Here is a 21,422-nt window from a genome sequence, read left to right as displayed (position 1 = left end):
ACCGGCGCCCATATGGGATCCCAGGCGTGCAAGGCGAGGACCTTTAACCACTTGCGCCACCGCGCCGGGCCCAACGCATTCACCTTTCTCATGAAATCAGATCGGATCTGATTTGCTGTTGCTGTAGGTTTGGTTTGCTCTAAATCTCTTGTGTTGCATGCATTGATACATGATTTTATTTTGTATTACTGTTTTTGATGAAGTTCTAATTTATGACCACGTTGCGTGTGCAAGCTGCATGTCCGCATGGGCAGTGATAGTGTTAATACGTGCCTCTTCAAGAGGCAACTCCTTGGAATAGTTTTCTGAGCATCCTGTCAAGGCCTGTATCAATTTATGCATGAAGATAGCCAGGTGTAAAAGAAGCACATGAGTGGGAGCACATTATCTATATTTTTTTGAATTTTTCACTTAATATGTAATGTTTCATATTGTTGATATTCAGCAACGTTGAATAAATACTGCATGTCAGCCATGCTTACATTTGGCTTGAGCAGCATGATTGTGAGTGTTAGTTTCTTCTGTTAGTAAATAATTTATTTATATAACAGTATTTTGTTACATGTATGTGCTCCGATCCATTAGATATGTCCCTTATGGATATGCCAGTTCATTGTTTTCTGGTCTTTTCAATTACCAAAGCCTTAATGAATGTACTTGATGACTTGGAGTCCCTTGTAATTCATATCAAGTTTAGGAGAAGCCTGTTAAGCTTTGTACAAAGCCACATGGATTTTAAGAGGGATATTGTTGAACCTGTAGATCAATTTGGATAGTACTGCCTTCCTAACAAAATTAAATTTTACAATCTGTGAACACAGGTTTTCTTTAATTTCTCAGTGGTGCTTTGTGGTTTTCAATTTACAAGTCTTGCAGTTCTTTCATTAAATTTATCAGTATTTTGTTCTTTCACAGTGTAATTGTAAACAGTTATTTTCCTCATTCCATTTTGTGTATTGAAATGCAGAGTTACAGAGAAGGAGAGATCTTCCATGTGCTGGTTCAGTCCCCCGTTCGGCTACAAAGGCCAGGGCTGTCCAGCATGAAGCCAGGAACTGGGAACCCCATCTGCAAACGTCTCCTCCTTGTTTGGCAGGAGCGCGAGCACTGGGCGCTCTCTGCTGCTTTCCTAGGCTCGTTAGCAGGGAGCTGGATTGAGAGTAGAGCTGCTGAACTCAAATATGTGCTCATATTGGGATACTAGAGTTGTAAAGCAGTTGCTTAATTCTGTGTACCACAGTGCTGGCTCATTTTTGTGTTAATGTGTGTTTCTATATGCACCGTCTCCTCCCTCATTCCAAATAATGGGAGAATATCTACTGGATAGATTGTAGTCTGTGAAGTTACTAAGTCATTGTATTTACACTTAACATTTTGATGAGTGTTGCCAAATTGACCTCCAAAGTGAAGTTGCCATGATTTCTATCAGTACATTGTAAGAGTGACCCTAATAAATGTATGTTACAAGCTTTTGTACCATTCCAGTCTGATAAGACAAAAGTTAGATCTCCCATTGTTTACATATATAATTCAGTTTGTAAATATGGTTGTATGTGTGTTTTGTGTGTGTGTGTGAGAGAGAGCCACTCTGAATCCATGTTTTTTATGTGCAGGTGTCTTGTTAATACTCATATATGAATAGGTTTTGTTTATCTTTTCTTTAATATAAGCTTTTAATATTCCATAATTTAGGGTCATTGGAAGACCCTAAATTTTAACTGTTTCTTTGTGTGGTTTTAAATTATTGAAATATTTATATATTTGAAAGGCAGAGTGACAGCGAGAGAGAAAGATCTTCTGTCTGCTAGTTCCCTTCCCAAATCGCTACAGTGCACAAGGCTGAGCCAGATTAAAAGAGGCCAGGAAGTCCGTCTGTGTCTCCTATTCAGGTAGCATGGGCCGCTGCTTGGGCTGAAGTCCACTGCTTTTGCAGGTGCGTTGGTAGGAAACTGCGTTGAAAGCAGAGTAGCTCATCTGAGTTGCCTTGTGTTACAAGAGAAAGGTAACCCATTGCATTACAACCTAATTCTCTATTTTAACTTTTTCAACAAAGGGCAGAGAGCTGGGTTTGTATTATATGTTCATGTAAGATTCTAAGTCTCCATCACTGTGCTTTTGAATATAATTGGAGCTTGGCAAAGCTGTATTAAATTCAATAAACCAAACACTTACAGTATGCCTTATTGCTGTCAGATTCCCTAACTTGATGATGAACGAGAAACTGTTCTGCTCACAGTCAAACCCAGAAGCCTTGGTGAAGGGATGGATTCGTTGGTCCTATTTAACTGAGGCACCTGTTAACGGTTTTTACAGAGGTGTTGGCCTCTGCATGCTTTTGAAATGTGATTCTTGAAGCTTGAGAAAGGAAGTGAGTCAGGCTGAGGAGGCAGCAGAAGGGAAGGCCAGAATAGGGGGAAGCATGGCAAATTTTGTGAATGCCCAGAAATTTTTCAGTGCAAAGCTCATCTCTGATGGAACTGGTGCAATGCAGAGCTAGGAAGGTGGCTAGATGCTGTATTTGTACCGTGATGTGAACCTGTGAGTGCCCGGGTGAAGACTCTGACTTTGGTCTTTTTGACTCTGGAAGGCGTTCATGTTTTTGAGAGATTTTTTTTTTTTTAATTTTCATTTTATTTGAGACCAATAGAGATCTTTGTTGTGCTGATGCACTCCCCAAAGCCTGCAGCAGCTGGGACTGGGCTAGGCTGAAGCTGGGAGTATGGAATTCACGTACCCCAGTATGTCTTCCAAGGTGAACGTCAACAGGAAGCTGCGTCTGAAGTGGAGCTGGGACTAGCAGTGGGCACTCCTGTGGGATTTTCCTGATTTCTAAATACTGAGTGCAGAGTTTAAAAACATTGGGCAATCCTACCACCACACAGTTGGCTTAGGATCTGTAGCATGCCTCTATTTTAGACATTTATCCTAACCATTTCAGAATAGTCGAAATACTGAATTACTTAATCCCAGTGTAAATCTCACTGGAACAATGTTCCTTTCTGTTAGAGAATACAAAGTTCAGACTCTTTCTGAACGGCCATTTGAGAGTTGGTAAATCCCTTCTTTTTTAATTAAAAAATTAAAAAAAATTTTTTAATGATCTTTACATAGTTGGTTAGGGTTCAAAGGGTCAAGGGCTACAGGAAAGTGGGTAAGACCATTGTTTCCACATTTTTTTTCCTTCCTGTATCTGGGGTAAGGGGAGACACAAAGGGAGAAGCAACACCCACCCTCCCAGCCATCCCAGGGTGGCTGATGTGTGGCATGCTCCGAGGACACTGCTCAAGTGGTTTTCATAGTTCAACTGTTTGAATTGCTGTCGATCTTGCCATTCCAAGCACAATGAAATCTTTTCAGAATCCACTGGCTGACAAAGTCTGCCTTTCCATCTTTTTTAAAGATTTATTTATTTTTGTTGGAAAGTCAGATACATAGAGAGGAGAGACAGAGAGAAAAATCTTTCATCCAATGACTAATTCCCAAGCAACCGCAACAGCCAGAGCTGTGCAGATCTGAAGCAAGGAGCCCAGAGCCTCCTCAGGGTCTCCCATGTGGGAACAGGGTTCCAAGGCTTTGGGCTGTCCTCAGCAACTTTCCCAGGCCACAAGCAGGGAGCTGAATGGGAAGTGGGGTTGCAGGGATTAGAACTGGCGGCCATATGGGATCCCAGTGTATGCAGGGTGAGGACTTTAGCCACTAGGCTACTGTGCTGGGCTCTAAGTCCCTTCTCTTTAGAGTTACTGTAACTAGCAGGGCTGGAAGGTAGAACCCATCATTTCTGTGATGAGATACTGTCTGTGAGCAGAGGTGGGTGATTGCTTTTACTCTGCTAAACTTATAACTTTCAATCCTAAAAAAAATATATATATATATATAGCCAAAATTGGAAGATTTCAGAGAGTTTTAAGAATTTTAGGGCCCTGAAGATCTCTGGAGAAATGAGTTCTTTTATTTGAAATGTGTAATTTCCGTTTTCAGAAACAACTTCATTCTAAACTTATTTCTACAAAAACAAACAAAGCAAAAAAAAAAATTACAGCTTTTTTTAAAATCAATTTTTAGGAAAGTAACAAGAAAAAGTAATGGCCAAAGTGTTGTTTCAGGTTGCTCAGCGTGCTTTCTTTCTCATCCTCTTCCTTTTTGTAGAAACAGGGCATTGAATACAGAGTGACCCAGTTCTGATGGGCTCTGTGAGTCCTGCTGTTGCACAGTTGACTTTTAGGCAAAGCGATGACTTGAATGAACATGTGTATAGAGTGTGAATTGTCAGAACATCGAGCTGACTAGCAGGTGGTTTCTTCACTTGTGGTTTGGTGAGAGGAGTCCTGGGATGGGCTTCGATTAGCTCAAATCGGCAAGAGCATGTTATGGTGGTAACCTGATAGGTTGTAAACACTTATCAGCAGTTTTTGGTGTCAAATGTGCTGCTTTCACCTTTATATTTTTTCCTGTATCAAGAAACTGAAGAGAATATTTTACAAGGAAGGTCTGTGTGTTAATGTCTTTAATTGAGTTCCGTAAGTTTCCACATCAGATTATGTATACAAATTAACAAGAAGAAAAACTTAATGTCAACGACTTTGGCAAATTAAGATCCCTTTTTTTCACTGTTATTAGGTAGTGATGAATTTAGCAGCCTACTCCTGCATGCTTCCTGATTTATCATCTTCTTGGAATAGTTCTGAAGGCGGGAGGCAGCCTCAAGTAAAGCTGCCATTTATGTAGAAAAAGGTTATTGTAGGTTGCTTTGGCAGAAGGGATAAAAAAGAAAATGCCTTGTCCACAGGAAAAGAAATATGACTGGAGGTTACAAATTTATCTTTAGTTATTTTACATATGGCCTCAGTTTTTTCGTTCAATAATATCTTGTCCTGAATAGAAAACTAAACTATACTTAATGGATGGATCTGGAAAAATATTAAAAAGCAAAAAAAAACCAGAGCAAGGGACACCTCCATAGTCTGTCCTACTTGGAGACAATAATTGTATAGAATAGTGGAGATGTTAGATCTGAGCCAACCCCATCCCAGCCGCATCCTACTCATTGGGAGTTGTCTCTAAGAGGAAAGACATGGCCTTAAGAGAACAGAGAGGAGACATGCAAGGTGGTTTGTAGAGGACTCCAGAACCTGTGAGCCCACCTTTCAAGCTCGATTCTGTAACTTCGGCAATATTTTTGAAAAACAATTAAGAGAGAGGGAATAAGATTGAGGCAGATGACACTTTGACCTGTTGGTTGCTCTAATCCTGGGGCTGGGGGAAAGTGTAGGTTGAAGGTGAGAAGCTGGCAACGCAATCTGGGTCCTACACAGGGTGATAAAGGACCCCTCTTCCTACACCATCGCTGCTTCCCAGGGTGCACTTTGGCACAAATGGCTGGTTTTAAGAGTGCAGCACTCCAACTTGGGATGTGGTGCCCCAAGTGGCACCTTCGTTACTGTGCCAGACACTCTCCTTGATTTTATAATGTTTTAAGTTCTGTAAGCCCTTCTTGTACATCAGGGTGAATCTGGTATTTGTGTCACTGTGAAGAGGGAAAGACTAAGTAGTTTTTTGTGAAGACTTCTCTAGGCTGTGCAGACCAAGAATCTAATTCCAGTACATGATTATCACCTAATGAAAGTCAGTTCTGTTTAACACTACGTTTGTTTTTATAGTTAAATGTGATCATGATAGTGATTTTTTTTAAAGTAGCGTGAGCATAGCTTATGAAATATAAAATAGGGCAGTGTTATTTTTTATTTCCCTTCTTCACTCACAGGAAGAAAAAAAGATCCTGATTTTCTTTCTACTGAATTTTTTAAAAAGCTTATTTATGTATTTGAGTACAGGCTAACGGAGAGATATTTTCAGACTCCCCAAATGCCCGCAGTAGTCAGAGCAGAGTCAGGCTGAAGCCAGGAGCTAGAGCTCCGTCAAGGTCTTGTAGAGGGGTGATGGATACACTTGTACAGTACTGAGCCAGCACGTGCTGCCTGGAACGCACTTTAGAAGGAAGCCGTATCAAAAGGGAAGGTAGGCACTCCTGTCTGGCTGTGGCTGTTCCAGGAGGCAGCTTAATGTGCGTTACTGTGACCACCCTCCTGCTGTTGGAAATATTCTGTCTATTCTAAGTTTCTTAGCCAGCAGAAAGTAGGAGGTCTTTGATTTAATAAAGAAGAATTTTAAAATAATTTTCTTTTGTGAGTCAAAGATGAGATGTGAATTTTATTTAAGTTATTCCTGTTAAAAGGCAAAAATGCTTAGTGAATTTTAAAAAAAATATTTATTGTTTATTTTTATTAGAAAGTCAGATATACAGAGAGGAGGAGAGACAGAGAGGAAGATCTTCTGTCTGCTTGTTCACTCCCCAAGCAGCCGCAGTGGCTACAGCTGAGCTGATCTGAAGCCAGGAGCCTGGAGCCTGGAGCCTCTTCCAAGTCTCCCATGTGGGTACAGGGCCATCCTTGACTGCTTTCCCAGGCCACAAGCAGGGAGCTGGATGGGAAGTGGGGCTGCCGGGACACAAACTGGTGCTGATATGGGATCCCGGGCATGCATGGAAGGCGAGGACTTTAACTGCCAGGCTACCTCACTGGGCCCGCTTTGTGAATTTTTAAGGTTCGATTTGGAGGTGGGCATTTGGTACAGTGGTTAAGATGCTGCATTGGATGTCTGCCCTCTACATCAGAGTTCTGGCTCTGCTTCCAATCCAGCTTCCTGCCAGTGTGCACATGTGGAAGCAGCAGGTGACGGCTGAAGTGCTTAGGTTCCTGTCACTCAGTTGGGAGACCAAGTTGTTTCTGGCTCCTGGCCTTGACCTGGTCCCATCCTGGCTGTGGCAGGCCTTTAGGTTCTCTATCCAACAGGTGGAAAATCTCTGATTGTGTATGTGTCTGTTACTGACTTTATTGACGTTCGGCAAGGTAGATGATTACATAGTATGCTTGCGGTGAGTTTATATTCATTCAAAACTTTGGTTAGTTTTAAAGAGTAAGTTTTAAAAATTCATTTCTCTTGTGGAATACATGCCCGCAAATGTCAATTCTATCTTTTTCTCTTTTTAGTTTTTCAGTTGTGGGACAAAAATATTATGTCAAAGCACTGAAGCTGCCCAGGCTAAATTCTTTCCTCCCATTCAAAAAGTGATGCTACCTCCCAATAGTTTTCAAGGAAAAGTGGCGTTCATTACTGGGGGAGGCACCGGCCTTGGGAAAGCAATGACAACCTTCCTGTCCAGCCTGGGTGCTCAGTGCGTGATAGCCAGCAGGTAAGCCGGTCTCAGCAGGTCACTGGGCAAGAAAGGAGCTGCGCTGCGCTGTTGCAGTGCGCCTGTGTAGTGGAGGTGCACCTTACTGTTACAGAAAGTACTTGAATTCTTTGCATGATTTCAACAAAGCACCCTGGGAAAAGTCAGGTATAATTTGAGGTGATAGAAATAGTAACATTATGGAACTGGTGATGTTTACATTTCCTGAATTCAGTCCACTACTGTTTCTGCTCATGAAGATGAAGTTAAAATGAACTGTACTGAGGCTGTTTTGTTCTCAGTAGAAGCGATTATGGTTCTATCAGTTGATAATCAACTTTGCATGGTAATATTTGATGTAGATTTTTGAAAACATCTGTTGTGCTGAATGTTGGAAGTGCATCGACATGAGGAAGGGATCTCTTATTTAGCCATATCCTGGACCCTGTGAAAGTTTGGAGCTTTCAAGATTACTCAGAAAAATCCATCCTTTCTTTATTTTTTGAATAAGATAAACTTTTAGGTGGATGAAGTATTCATAAATGTAATTGACCACAACTTTTGTGTTTCTGTACTGTAATGTTTTTGAGTTTTATAATATTTTCATTTAAGTACTATGTAAGGTAAATTCATACTACAAAACTTTTTTGTGTATATAAGTTTATATATGTAACTATATGTATAAATATGTGTATATACTATATAAATTATTTTTGTTTTGCTCTCAAGCATCTAAAATTCTGAATGCATATATTTTATATGAAGCCTTAAATTTGGCCTAAGAGCTGCTGACATTATACCATGAATGTATTTTTTTAGTAAAGCTGATTGGGGTAAAAGAATAGATATAATTATTATAATCAAGAAAATATTTTAAATCTACAAGTAGATATGTAATAACTGACTTAAAAGTGGCTAATTAAATAGCTACTATCAAGTGTATAAAATTATTTTGAGTTTAGTTTTTAGTATTAAGTATATTAAAACTGATTTATGTTTTAAGGCAACTTTTGTGCTTTCTCAGAAATTCTTTTCCTTAAGCCCTGGATTCTTTGTGTTCTTTACCTTATGGAATTAAAAAAGGAATTAAAAAGAAACTTTAACATGAAGTCTTTTCAGAACTCAAGCAAAATACTTTCTGTTTACTTCCAGGAATATTGATGTTCTGAAAGCTTCTGCAGAACAGATTTCATCTCAGACTGGAAATAAGGTACGTTAAAAAAAAAATGTCACTTAATCACTAAATGTAGATTTAGGGATTACAACATTTAAGTATTTTCCTCATAGCTTTGCATTCGAAAGCCTGGAGAATGAAGAGTTCATTTTTGGCTTCATTATTTTCAGGTTCATCCAGTTCAGTGTGATGTGAGAGATCCTAACATGGTACAGAAGGCAGTGTCAGAACTGATCAAAGCAGCAGGTCTTCCTGATGTAAGTACAATGGATGCCACAGTAAGAGGCGCTTGATGTTGATAACGCCCTCAGAATGCACAAAGCACATCAAATATTGATGTGAGCAAGTGCTGTGGTGGGAAGTGCCTATTTTCCACGTCTGGGAAAATGCTGGTTCCATTTAAAGGACGCAACAAATTAGGTGGACTGCACTACTTCCTTTTAGGGATCCTTAAAGTGTGCATTAGTAATTATAGAACAAGGTTGATTTCACTTTATTTAGTAAGATTATGAAATAAGAAGAGCAGTTATCTAAGAGCACAATATCTAATTTAGATGATGTATGCTCTGATTTTACTAATAATTTTGATTATCTCTCTTACAACATAGACAAGGGGAATTATAAAAAATTCTGAATTTTTTTGTAAGACCTAAGTGCCTGGGTATTTGCTATTGTTTGGCTCATTTGTTGGAAAGAAGTTATTTCTTCTAATATCCTAAAAGAAAATGCATTTTAATGTTAGAGGTATTTTTAGACTAACCAATATGATTGAATCTACTGTGGAATTATTAGACTAGTTTTTGATAGTGAAGAAGCAGGTCAGTAACCAGGTTTCATTGGATCAGTTCAACTACAATAGCACTGGATATTAAAATGCATTATTTGAGATTCCTTGAAATATTGTCACATGGTAAATATGCTTAATCTGTATTTGTTTTCTAATATCGTTTACCTTAATGTAAATACAAGAATTAGGATTTTGACATTTGGTAAATAATAAAAATCACTGACATATAACAAAGCTGAACCCAATCTCATAGTATTGTAACTATGAACTACAGTTTCATTGTATTATTTGTATTAATAAGTCTCAGAAATGGGACATTTGGTGCTGGAAAGGCTGTGAGGATGGCCCAAGTCCTTGTACCCTTGTACCCACGTGAGAGACCTGGAGAAGCTCCTGGTTCCCAGCTTCAGATCAGCCCCACTGCAGCAATTGCAGCCACTGAGGGAGTGAACCAACAGATAGAAGATCTCTCTTTTTGTAAATCTGCCTTTGAAGTAAAAATAAGTAAATCTTTTTAAAATAGAAGTTCTAGAGGGAAGATACACAACTTCATCCCCAGTAGTCTCTCTAACTTTTGCTGTTCATCTGTTAGGTCGTGATAAACAACGCAGCAGGAAATTTTATTTCTCCCTCTGAAAGACTGTCACCTAATGCTTGGAAGACGATCAATGACATAGTTCTGAATGGCACAGCCTATGTGACGCTAGAGATTGGAAAACAACTAATTAAAGCACAGAAAGGTATGTTTGTTAGCTTATTTGTTGAGCTGCTGTGGATAGCTTCTAAGTCAAGCCCTGGGATGCTTAAAAATGTAAATGAGACCTGTACTTGTGTAAGCCACAGTGTAATGGAAAACGAAGATCATTAAGTAATCACCTCTGTTATGACACAAGCCATAATAAACATGTTTCAAAATGTATTGGCAGAGACAGGCATGATTGGCTCCCTGGGTTGGTGCTCAGATTGAGGTGTGTGGTGTAGTTTGAATTGCCAGAGGTCAAGATGGGGAGGAAGCAGAGAATGTGTGACATGTTGAAAGGGAAGACAGAAGTGTTCAGAGAGTGGTGAGAAATTTGCTGTTGTTTGAGGTGCAAGGAAGAGGGACAGGGAGTGATTTTGGGGAATGGGTTGAGTGTACTTGGGGCATTTCCCGCTACCAAAAGAGGGCGTCTGTGATGACTTCTGAAAGACATGGGATGAAATGATTGAAGGAGACGCATTCAGGAGGGCTTGATGGTTCTTTTGGCCTGTGGATAGATGGCATGGGAGATAGAGGGGAGACAATTAGAAGGTAAAGTCAGGCCGTGCATGCGAGGTGAAAGAGCCTTTGGCTGGAATGTATCGTTTGGATCGTGAGAGCGATGAGGGAGGTTAATGGAGAACAGGTTTGTCAGCACTTTGAATACCTTCCTCATAAAAGTTCATACAAATAGTGAATGCGTGTATAACGTATGCCTATGTGAGTACCTGTATGCCTATTTGTTTAACAGACCATGGTGGCTTTTGAGAACCAGGTCCTGTGGTCATGCCTGAAGCTCAGAGGCAGAGAGCATTGTCTGAACAGTTGGGGGTTGGGATTGGCAGGATGGGGGCATTTTCTCAGAGAGTGGGGGTTTCTGAACAGAAGAACCCTCCTGCTTCTGGGAGAATGTCCTTTGGGGCTTGCAGGGGGGAACTCGGCCTGGAGTCAGCCAACCACCTCCCTCTCCTGATTGCCTGAGGAGGTTTAAATTCTGGGCAGTGTGGCTTGCAACAGCTTGAAAGGGGATTTGGAAACAGAGGGATGACTGAGAAGCACCAGGCTTCTTTCTTTTGGTGTTAAATGTACTCCTCGAAGAGGGGCAGGATGCCGACCCCTCCTCAGCCTTTCTTTCGGAAGAACTCCTCAGCCTTTCTTTCTTGGTGGCTGCCTCCATCGTGCTTTTGCTTCTCCCCACCCATTGCTCATGGCTCTGTTTCTTTATGTTTCTGCCTCTATCAGCTCTTCATTTCTGGCTGTTTCTTCTCTGTCTCAGCACATCTTTCTCTGCTTCATTGTCACTTTCGGTACTTGCCTAGCCCGTCTCAGTGCCCCCTTCATTCTGGTCCGACTCTCCTCTGTTCTCATCATTGTCTTTCATTTGAACATTGACTTTGATCTATTTTTACTCATCATGTTGGATTAAAATTCTATGCCCTGCATTAAAAATATATTAGAGAAGAATTTTTGAAATATCAAAGCTAGCTTTTAGGCTTTGAAGATTTCTGTCAGTTATTGATACTGCATCTTGACAGTGTTGGGCCACTGAGTTAAGAGTTTAGCGCAAATAGCCTGTTCTGTTTTTAGGTCAATAGTTAGGAAGCTCAGGTGTTAGTGGTTCCTCAAGTGCTGGCAGTGATCTGTGCAATCTGTGGTCGGAAGTGTGCTAGGTTATCTGGCAGTTAGGATTAATTGTCTTTAACTTTGTATGTATTTATTGTAGGCTTATATATTATATATTGATTAGTTTGACATTAGCTTGAAGTAGTGTATGTCCTCCAACTTCATACTTTTTAAAAATTCTGACTCATCTATGTCTTTTTCATTTTTAAAACTTTTAGTATTGATAATTTTTTTTGCGTGGAAACCTACTGAGACTCTGAAATCATGAATAGGTTGAACTTGCCAAGTCCTATAGTTATATTTAGGCTGGTTTTTTTTTCTGACTTGTTAGTTAAAATTTTCATTTCTTTGTACAAGGTTAAACTTTGAACACACTTCCTTTCTTTTCTTGGCCAGATGTTGGTAACTCTAGCCATGTTCTATCCAGAAATGTACTTCTTCTTTGGAAGGACTCAGCATCTCTTTTGTGAGTCGACTGTCTGTTGCAAGCACCAACTATATTTATCTAGTTTTGAATAGTAAAGAATTTCTCTAGTCACGCTAGCTAACTCCCATTACACAGAAAGAGAAAGTCTGGCAATATTTTCAATTAACCCAGCTATTACATTGAATTTAGTGGCAAAGTTTCTTAATTAATTCTCCCATTACTAGCAGTCATGCTGTGCAGCTGAAACTCATTTACATGTAGCTGTAGAGCATTATTTAAGTTTAAAGGAACTAAAATCAGATCACACAGTGGTTACATGGGCTGGAATCAATGCAGGCTATTAATATTATGTATTGAACAATCAGCATTGCATCCTGTGCTGAATCCTGCTTGGCTATGGCTTGTTGTACGGGTGGATTTATGTTGCTGACATTTGTTAAGGCTCACTGCTTTAGCTTCTATCTGCTACTTTTTTCCTTGAGCTGCTTCTTCACATCCTTCCTGTGGTTGTTTAATTCAAGGGTCACCCAAGCATCAGAGGGCAGTTTCTTTCTTTTTTAGATATATTTATTTATTTCTATTGGAAACTTACAGAGAGGAAGAGAGAGAGGAAGCTCTTCCATCCGCTGATTCACTCCCAAGCTGCAGCTGAGTTGATCCAAAGCCAGGTGTCCTTGTCTGCCTTCCCAGGCCATAAGCAGAGAGCTGCATGGGAAGCGGGGCCACGGGGACATGAACCGGCGCCCATATGGGATTCTGCCATGTGCAAGGCGAGGACTTTAGCCACTAGGCTACTACGCGGGGCCCCTGAAGACAGTTTCTATGCAGATGCTACTTGTTTCTTTCCAGCTGCTTCCACAGTCCTCTGCCTGGTTGTGTGGAGATAGGTGCTGTGTTGGCCACAGTCCTGTCTTTTCCAGTGGGTGTGTTCCCTTTAGCCTGAATTCAGCTGGGGTCTTTTATGCCACCACCATTTGTATAAACATTTAACAGTATGACATCTTCATATCTGGTTGTTATTCAGGATCTTAGTTTATTTAGCATTCAAGTAAAAATGGTGACAGACCATGATTATCTTTTCAAAATGCATTTGGAGTCCATCTAAAGACTTTTTCCATTTTTCATGTTTATTTTATTTCCTAACATTTTTCTGAAGGTAACAAAATTCATAAGTATAATTTAAAAAGAATAATACTTTCCAACCTCCCTCTTTCCCTACCACTCTTCTTCCTTTTTTATTTTTAATTTTTAAAAAGGCTTGGGCCCGGCGCGGTGGCGCAAGTGGTTAAAGGTCCTCGCCTTGCACGCCCGGGATCCCATATGGGCGCCGGTTCTAATCCTGGCAGCCCCGCTTCCCTTCCAGCTCCCTGCCTGTGGCCTGGGAAAGCAGTCGAGGACGGCCCAAAGCTTTGGGAACCTGCACCCGCGTGGGAGACCCGGAAGAGGCTCCTGGCTTCAGATCGGCATAGTATCGGCCCGTTGCGCTCACTTGGGGAGTGAATCATCGGACGGAAGATCTTCCTCTCTGTCTCTCCTCTCTGTATATCCGCCTTTCCAATAAAAAAATAATAAAAATAAATCTTTAAAAAGGCTTATTTATTTTTATTGAGAAGTCAGATTTTTGCAGAGACAAGAAGAGACATAGAGAAAGATCTTCTATCTGCTGGCTATATACAATAATCAAATCTCAAAATGTCAGTTTTACTCCTGTACATTATATTTTCTTTGTACTTTATACATTAGTCCTCACAAAACAGGGTCTTTTTGGGGACTGACCTATTTCACTAAGCATAATGGTCTCCAGGTACATCCATTTCATTGTGAAAGGCAGATTGTCATTTTTATATTGCAGTGGTACTGCAGTGGGTATATCTACCACTGTTTCTTTGTGCAGTGATCAGCTGAGGCACATCTGGATTGATTCTGCATCTGAACTGTTATGAGTTGAGCTGCTGTAAAGATGGAGGTGCACATGTCCTTAGCATGCTGATTTTGTTTCCTTTGGGTAAATTCCTGGCAGCAGAATCGCTAGGTTCTGTGGTTTGTGCGTTTTCCTGTTTCTGCTGACTCTCCATGCTGGTTCCATAGCGGCTGTGCTGGTTTATGTCCCCATCAGCTGTAGATTAGGGAACCTCTGTCCACATGCTTGCCAGCATTTGCTGGGCTTTTGAAGCTGGTTGGCAACTATTCTAATTGTGTGAGGTGGAACTTATTGTAGTTTTTATTTGTGTTTACCTGATGGCTAGTGATCTGTCTTTCCATGTGTCTGTTGGCCATTTGTATTTCATCCTTTGAAAAGTGCATGTTCGTATATCCTTCATCCATTTCTTAACTGGACTGCTTTTCTCTTGTTGACTTTCTTGAGCTCTTTATTTATCCTGGATATTAATCCTTTGTCATATATACAGTTTGCAAATATTTCCTCCCTTTCTTTGGCTGCCTCCTTGCTGAGTACTTGTTTTGTTGTGCAGTATAGCTTCTTAGCTTGATGTTTCTATTTTTGTCTTTTTTTAAAAGATTTATTTTTATTGGAAAGTCAGGTATATAGAAGGGAGGAGAAACAGAGAGGAGGATCTTTCGTCCATTTATTCACTCCCCAAGCTGTCGCAACAGCTGGAGCTGCACTAATCCAAAGCCAGGAGCCCAGAGCCTCTTCTGGTTTCCTGCGTGGGTGCAGGGTCCCAAGGCTTTGGGCCATCCTCCACTGCTTTCCCAGGCCACATGCAGGGAGCTTTTATATATCATTGGGCATTGAAGCCTAATTCAGTGCAACTGACTTCACCCTCCAGCCCACGTTCATGCCAATGGGTGCCACAGCCTGTCCAGCCAGACCCACCCCTAGTCCTGGTTCTCATGTTCACCAGTGGAATTTGCAGCCCACCAGAGAGGAGCCCACAACCTTCCCACTCCTTACCCTAGGTATTACACTATCCAGATGATAGTTTGGACTTGCACCTAGTTTCAGCACTTGCCAACTGATGCTGTGGCAATGGCCAACCCACCTCCCCTTATTCTGGTTCATGCCTGCCCCTGTGGATATGATGGGTTAGCTCAACCTGGTTCTCCCCCTGATCTAGTTCAAATGTAGGCCAATAGGTATTGTAACTCTGCCCAGCCTGGTCTGCCCCCAGTTCCAGCTCTCACATTCGCTGGCATGAGTGGTGGCCCAGCAGTGGAGTCCCCACTACTCTCCTACTAGAATTACCTTCCTCACCCGTGTCAGTCTTGCATGTGCTGGTGGGTGCTGAAGTCCAATCTGTCATGGCCCATCTCACCTTGGTATTTGCTGGCGGGTGCTATAGCCTAGCCAGGCCTGGTCTGTGTTCATTTCAGCTTGCGCTGCCTGGAGCTGCCGTCTAACCTAGTACCGTAAGCCCCCAGTCCTGACCCTAATGTGAACTGGCTGTTGATGCGGCCTTATCCAGCCTGTCCTGTACCCCATCCTGGTTCTGAGATCTCTCAGTGGTTGTTACAAACTGGCCGAGCCCCCATATCTGAGCTGCATATATGCTGGCAGGTACTATAACCTGGACTGCTCTTTGCTTTTGTTCTTGAACTCACCTGCAGGGACTGTGTCCCGACAGAGAAGTTCCCAAGCTCCTCTATTACGTCTTTTCTCGGTGGCAGATCTTGTGTACACTGGTGGGTCCTTGGCCCAGCCTGACTTAGGCACTTTTTGTCCTGGCAGGAACAGTAACCTTGCCCAACTGGACCATACCTAATCTGGTTCTTACTGTTGCGTGTTATAACCCAGCCACACCTAGTCCATGCCCTGACACAGCTCTCATGTGGCCTAGTGGGCGTGGAATCCTAGCCTAGCCTGTCCTACCCCAGTCTGGCTCTCACGAGCACCAGTGGATGCTGGAGTATAGCCCAGTTTGGGTGTCCACACCCATGCAGAGGCACAGCCCAGCCACGTCCAGCCCAGACCAACACCCCCATTCTGGCTCTTACATGCACCAGTGGAAACCACAACTTAGCCGGGGTGTCCCCTTAGCTTCCTTACCAGGCCTGTTCCCAGCTCCAGATCTTGTGCATGCCATTGGTTGCTGTAACCCAAATCTGCACAGCCCTGTCTTGACCTTTGCCATCGGATGCTGCAGCCTGGCCTAACCTGGCTCACTCCCAGTCTCAACTCTCACTGGGGAGTGCAACAGCCTGGCCCTGCCCAGTCTGCTCATATCCCTGACTGCAAACCAACAGGTGTGATAGCACGCTTTGCATTCCAACCTGGCTCCTGCATTTTCCATTGAGCTAAGACTGGTCTGTCCCTGCCCAATTTACCTCCTTCCAAAACTACCTCACACACATGCGGACGGGTGGAACTACCCTGTTGAGCCTGACCAACACCCAGGTCTGCATCACATGCTCACCAGAGGGAGCAACGGCCAGTCAGGAGAGTTTCCCTAGTTCCCCCATCAGACCTATTCTCTGACCCCGATCTCACCCACCCATGCCAATGGGTGCTAGGCCCTTACTGATCATAGGCTATGCCCTCAGTCCTGCATGTGTATGAGTGGTGGATGTTGTTGTCTGGCCTGCCCCACACTGTATTCTTGGGTGTGTCTGCGGGTGCTGCAGCCTAGACCAACTCAACTTGTACCCAACCCCAGTATGCATGAGTGCTGGGAGGGGGTTCCATGATCATGCCTAGCTCAGCCTGTTACCACGCCCGGCTCCAAGTGAACCAGTTAAAATTGCGGCTCACAGGTTTGGGCCCACACATCCCCCACAAGATCTGCCCCCAGACCCAGTTCTCTTGTGTGCTGCTTGGTGCCATGGCCCAGGCAAACATTATCCATTTCCTGTTTTGACTTTTGTTGGTGAATACTATGATCTAGACCTGCCAGATAGGCCCCAGCCCTAGCTTTAGTGTACACTGGTGAGTGGTATTCTGCATTGGTCAATACTAACTCCAAGGGCTGGTGCTTTGGTCTGAACCTTAAAAATCCTTGCATTCCCCCGTCGAGATCCCACTGCTGCATGACCTGAGCCTCCCCCACTCCTGGGCCTGCTAGCCAGTACCCCGGGCTCTGAACACCTGGCAGGCCAATGGGCTCAAGCCATCAGTCCTAAACCCTGCCTCCAAGAGAAGCTGACCCACCTGGCTTTGAGCACATGGCAGGCCAGAGTGTTTGAGCCTCCAGACCCAAGCTGTGTCCAGGGACAAACTGACTCACCTGGCCTGAGCCCTGCCGCCTGGGAGCCTCAAGAGTCAATTTTCAATGAAAGTGTCAGAGAAGCTGGATAACAATTAAGGTTACAGATGACTAAAAACCAGGATGTCATTAGTTTTGTAATGGAACTTTTTGGAACCTGCATTGTGGTATAACATGTACAGCTACCACCTGTCACACCACCATCCTTTTTTGGCACCAGTTTGTTTCACAGATACTCTACTTCTGATCCAGCACTCTGCTGTTAGCTTGGAAAGCAACTGAAAATGGCTTAAGTGCTTGGGCCTCTGTCAACCACATGGGAAATTTGAAGAAAGCTCCTGGCTCCTGGTTTCATGGTACATGACTGCTGCAGCCATTTGAGGAATGAACCAGTGGATGAAAGATTCTCTCTCTTCCTATCACCGCTTTTCCTGTCTCCCTATTTCTCTTTTTCTCTTTCCACAATTCTGTCATTCAAATAAATAAATCTTAAAAAATGAAACTTTTGGGAAGTAATACTCTGGTATTGCAGGCTTACAATCCCTCTGTTTACAGAGCCAGCATCCTGTATGGGCGCTGGTTCAAGACCCACTGACTCCACTTTCCATTTAGCTGATGGCCTGGGAAAGCAACAAAGGATGGCCCAAATCTTTGGGTCTTTGCACCCATGTAGGAGACAAAGGAGCGATACCTGGTCCCTGGCTTCATATCAGTCCAGTTCTGGTTATTGCTGTCATTTGGGGAGTGAACCAGCAGATAGAAGATCTCTCTCTCTTTCTCTGTCTTCCCCTTTCTCTGTAATCCTGTCTTTCAAATAAAAATAAAGTAAATCTTAAAAAAAAAAAAAAAAAAGAAAATGTTTGCACAAGGTTAGGACACTACTGAATAGAATTAACAGCCACAGTTATGTATTCCCTAAACTTGGATGAAATTTTCTAGATTCCTGCTTTTATAGGTAATCTTGGGCTCAGAGCAGGTCACCCAGATCCACAGCTGGTAAGTAGAAGTAGCGTCTGAATCAGTGTATGAAGAGATGTCATTGATGGAAAATGTCTATTATGGGAAAGATATGTATGATTTCAAAATTGTTTTGCACCAAAATGTACATTTTTTTAAAAATTCCATTTGTCCATGAATTTTTTGAAAACTCTTCACCTCTGTTGCTCCCTGGACCGAAGTTGTTCCTTGGTTGTTTTAATTTTCATAATATACATTGAAATTGAATTTTAGAACTTTAGAGTTCTCTTCTGAAGTTGAGATACAATGTTGCAAAATTTTTATCATTTTTGATAGTTAATACCATTTTTAAATTTTTTAATGGTTTATTCATTAATCATTTTTGCTTGAAAGACAGTTACAGAAAGATGGAGGGATAGGGAAAGACAGATCTTGCTTCTGCTGGTTTGCTCTCCAAATGGCTGGAATGGCTGAAGCTGAGTTGATGTGAAGCACGGTGCAGGGTCCCAAGGTTTTGGGCTGTCCTCCACTGCTTTCCCAGGCCATAAACAGGGAGCTGGATGGGAAGTGGAGCAACCAGGACTAGAACCAATGTCCGTCTACATGGGATGCTGGTGCCACAGGATGAAGCTTAGCTGGCTGCTCCATGGTGCTGGCTTGGTAATATGATTTTTTAATAAAAGATTTATTATTTGAAAGTCAGAGAGATGGGGAGAGACAGAGATTTTTCATTCAAGTGGTTGCAACAGCTGGAGCTGGTATTGGTCAGTTGAAGATAGGAGTCAGGAGCTTTACCCAGGTTTCTCATGTGGGTGGTAGGGGCCCAAGACCTTGGGCCATTTTATGCTGCTTTTCCAGGTACATTAATAAGAAGTTGGGTTGGCAGTGGAGTAGCCAGGGTGTGAATTGCTGCCCTTTGGGATGCGGAGCTGTAGACAGTGGATTTACCTGTTACTCCATTGTGCCAGTCGCCACTAATGTGATTTTTAGTATTTCTTTGGTACTGTATTTTCAGTTTTGAAATAATGAAGGATGGATGACATACTTTTTAAGTTTTATTGAGATTATTACTAATGGCTATGGTCTATTACAGTGGAAGCATCCAGAAACAATAGCAATGAAGGGTAAAACCACATTGCACCAAGCTTGGGGAATTCAGCATGCAGCGAATTCCAGTGGAGCGATACAGGCATGTTTATTACTTCAGCCTCTTAGGCTGAAGAGTTTTCTACTTAAGATACTTTGTTTGAGCCCAAGAGTCTAGGGTTAGTTTCTGTCTGTCTGTTGTTGTCACACATTTATTCAATTTATTTGTTTGAAAGGCAGACTTTACAAAGGAGAGGGGAAGAGGGAGTTGGAGAGGGAGGAAAGGAGAGTGGGAGAGAAAGAGATCTTCCACCAGTGATTTACTTCTCAGATGGTTGCAATATCCAGCACTAGCCAAAGCCCATAACTCCATCCGGGTTTTCCATGTGCGTGTCAATTCCCAAGTACATTGTCAGGGATCTGGACCCAGAGCAGAGCATTCTGGAACTGTTGCTTCAGCATGGGGCACTGATGCTGCAGGTGTTGGCTTAATGTCCTGTAGTAGACACACAGTGATTTACGTATTTTAGGGTATAATGTGATAATTTGACATAATTTTATTAAATCTGCATCATTACCACTTCTTTGTTGGGTAACTTTAAACTCCACTTTTCTAGTTATTTTGAAATAATGCAATTGTTCTAAACCATAGTCACCCTACATGCTAGAGAACACTAGAACTTATTCTTAATGTCTTATAAGATTCGATACCTATTATTTAGCCTCCCACGGTCTCTTCTGCCTTCCTAACTTCTTGTGAACATTATTCTCTACTAATACAGCATCTACTAATCCAGCTGTTTTAGCTTTCACAAGTAAGTGAGAATACACACTTGTCTTTGTGGATAGCATCATGTCCTTCAGTCTCATCCATGTTTCCATAGATGATAGGATTTTATTGTTTTTTTATGGCTGATGATTCTCAGTTCCCGTGCCTGTCCATAGAGAGTAGTGCTGCAGTCAAGATGGGAGTAAAGATAATTCTTTGGCAAAGTAATTTCATTTCTTTAAATACATTTGTTACCTAGTAGGATTGCTGCATCATCTGATAGTTGTCTTTTTAGTTTTTTGAGACAGTGTCTACACTGTTTCTCATAATGGTTATGTTGATTTACATTCCACCAACAGCATGCAAGAATTCCCCTTTCTCGGTATCTTTGTCAACATGTTTTTTCTTTTCTTTTCTTTTTTTTTTTTTGAAGGGCAGATTTAGAGAGAGAAAGAAAAAGAGATCTTACATCTGCTAGTTCACTCCCCAGATGGCCACAATGGCTGGAGCTGATAGGGTCCCGAGCCAGGAGTCACGAGCCTTGAGCCATTTCCGGGTTTCCAACAGGGTTGCAGGGGCTCGAGGACTACAGCCATCCTTTGCTGCTTTCACAAGTGGAGCAGCTGGGACAAGAATCAGTGCCCATATTAGATGCTGGTGCTTGCAGGTTGAAAATTAGACTGTTGGGCCCGGCACGGTGGCGCAAGTGGTTAAAGGTCCTCACCTTGCATGCCCGGGATCCCATATGGGCGCCGGTTCTAATCCCGGCAGCCCCGCTTCCCTTCCAGCTCCCTGCCTGTGGCCTGGGAAGGCAGTCGAGGACAGCGCAAAGCTTTGGGACCCTGCACCCACGTGGGAGACCCGGAAGAGCCTCCTGGCTTCAGATCGGCATAGTATCGGCCCGTTGCGCTCACTTGGGGAGTGAATCATCGGCCGGAAGATCTTCCTCTCTGTCTCTCCTCTCTGTATATCCGCCTTTCCAATTAAAAAATAATAAAAATAAATCTTAAAAAAAAAAAAAAAAAAAATTAGACTGTTAAACCACCTTGCTGGGTTGCCAACTTTTGTCATTTTTGGCAGTAACTGCTTTAACTGGCATGAGATCTCATTATTGTTTTGATTTTTGATGATTAGTAATCCATATTGAACTTTTTTCATATGATTATTGGACATTCATGTATCTTCTTTTTGAGACATATGTATTTATATTATTTGGGCCTTCTATATCAGATTACGATTGTTAGTAGTATTACTATTGAGTTTAATTTCTTGTATGTTTTGGATATTAATCCCTAGTCCTGTGAAATTTTGCAGTGTTTTTTCCCTGTCTTTTCAGGGTCTCTTTTGGACCTGTTGATTCTTTCCTTTGCTGTCAATAGTTTCTTAGTTTGATGCAACCTTATTTGTGTTTGATTGCTTTGGCTGTCGTGTGCTCTTGTGATCTCAAATATCTTGTGCGCCCAGCTGTGTAGC

At 42.2% G+C, this 21,422-nt stretch overlaps 1 protein-coding gene across 2 annotated transcripts in view; it reads left to right on the top strand.

Moving 5' to 3' along the window:
* The window catches only part of LOC121161121 (2,4-dienoyl-CoA reductase [(3E)-enoyl-CoA-producing], mitochondrial), a 39,190-nt gene that overhangs the window by 4,937 nt on the left and 12,831 nt on the right, over positions 1–21,422 (top strand). For both annotated transcript variants that reach the window (XR_005884633.1, XM_040987403.1), the window contains exons 2-5: positions 7,047–7,249; positions 8,381–8,438; positions 8,573–8,659; positions 9,782–9,929. Coding sequence is in view for 1 of the 2 variants with exons in the window: in XM_040987403.1 (XP_040843337.1) it covers positions 7,047–7,249; positions 8,381–8,438; positions 8,573–8,659; positions 9,782–9,929 (496 nt within the window). In the remaining variant the exon portion in view is untranslated. The remainder of the gene's footprint in view (positions 1–7,046; positions 7,250–8,380; positions 8,439–8,572; positions 8,660–9,781; positions 9,930–21,422) is intronic.

The sequence above is a fragment of the Ochotona curzoniae genome, unplaced genomic scaffold (genome assembly GCF_017591425.1).
Source record: "Ochotona curzoniae isolate NIBS_2020 unplaced genomic scaffold, NIBS_Ocur_1.0 contig_4642, whole genome shotgun sequence".
Lineage (NCBI taxonomy): Eukaryota > Metazoa > Chordata > Mammalia > Lagomorpha > Ochotonidae > Ochotona > Ochotona curzoniae.
Note: the sequence above shows the minus strand (reverse complement) of the source record. Positions and strands in the feature narration are given on the sequence as shown.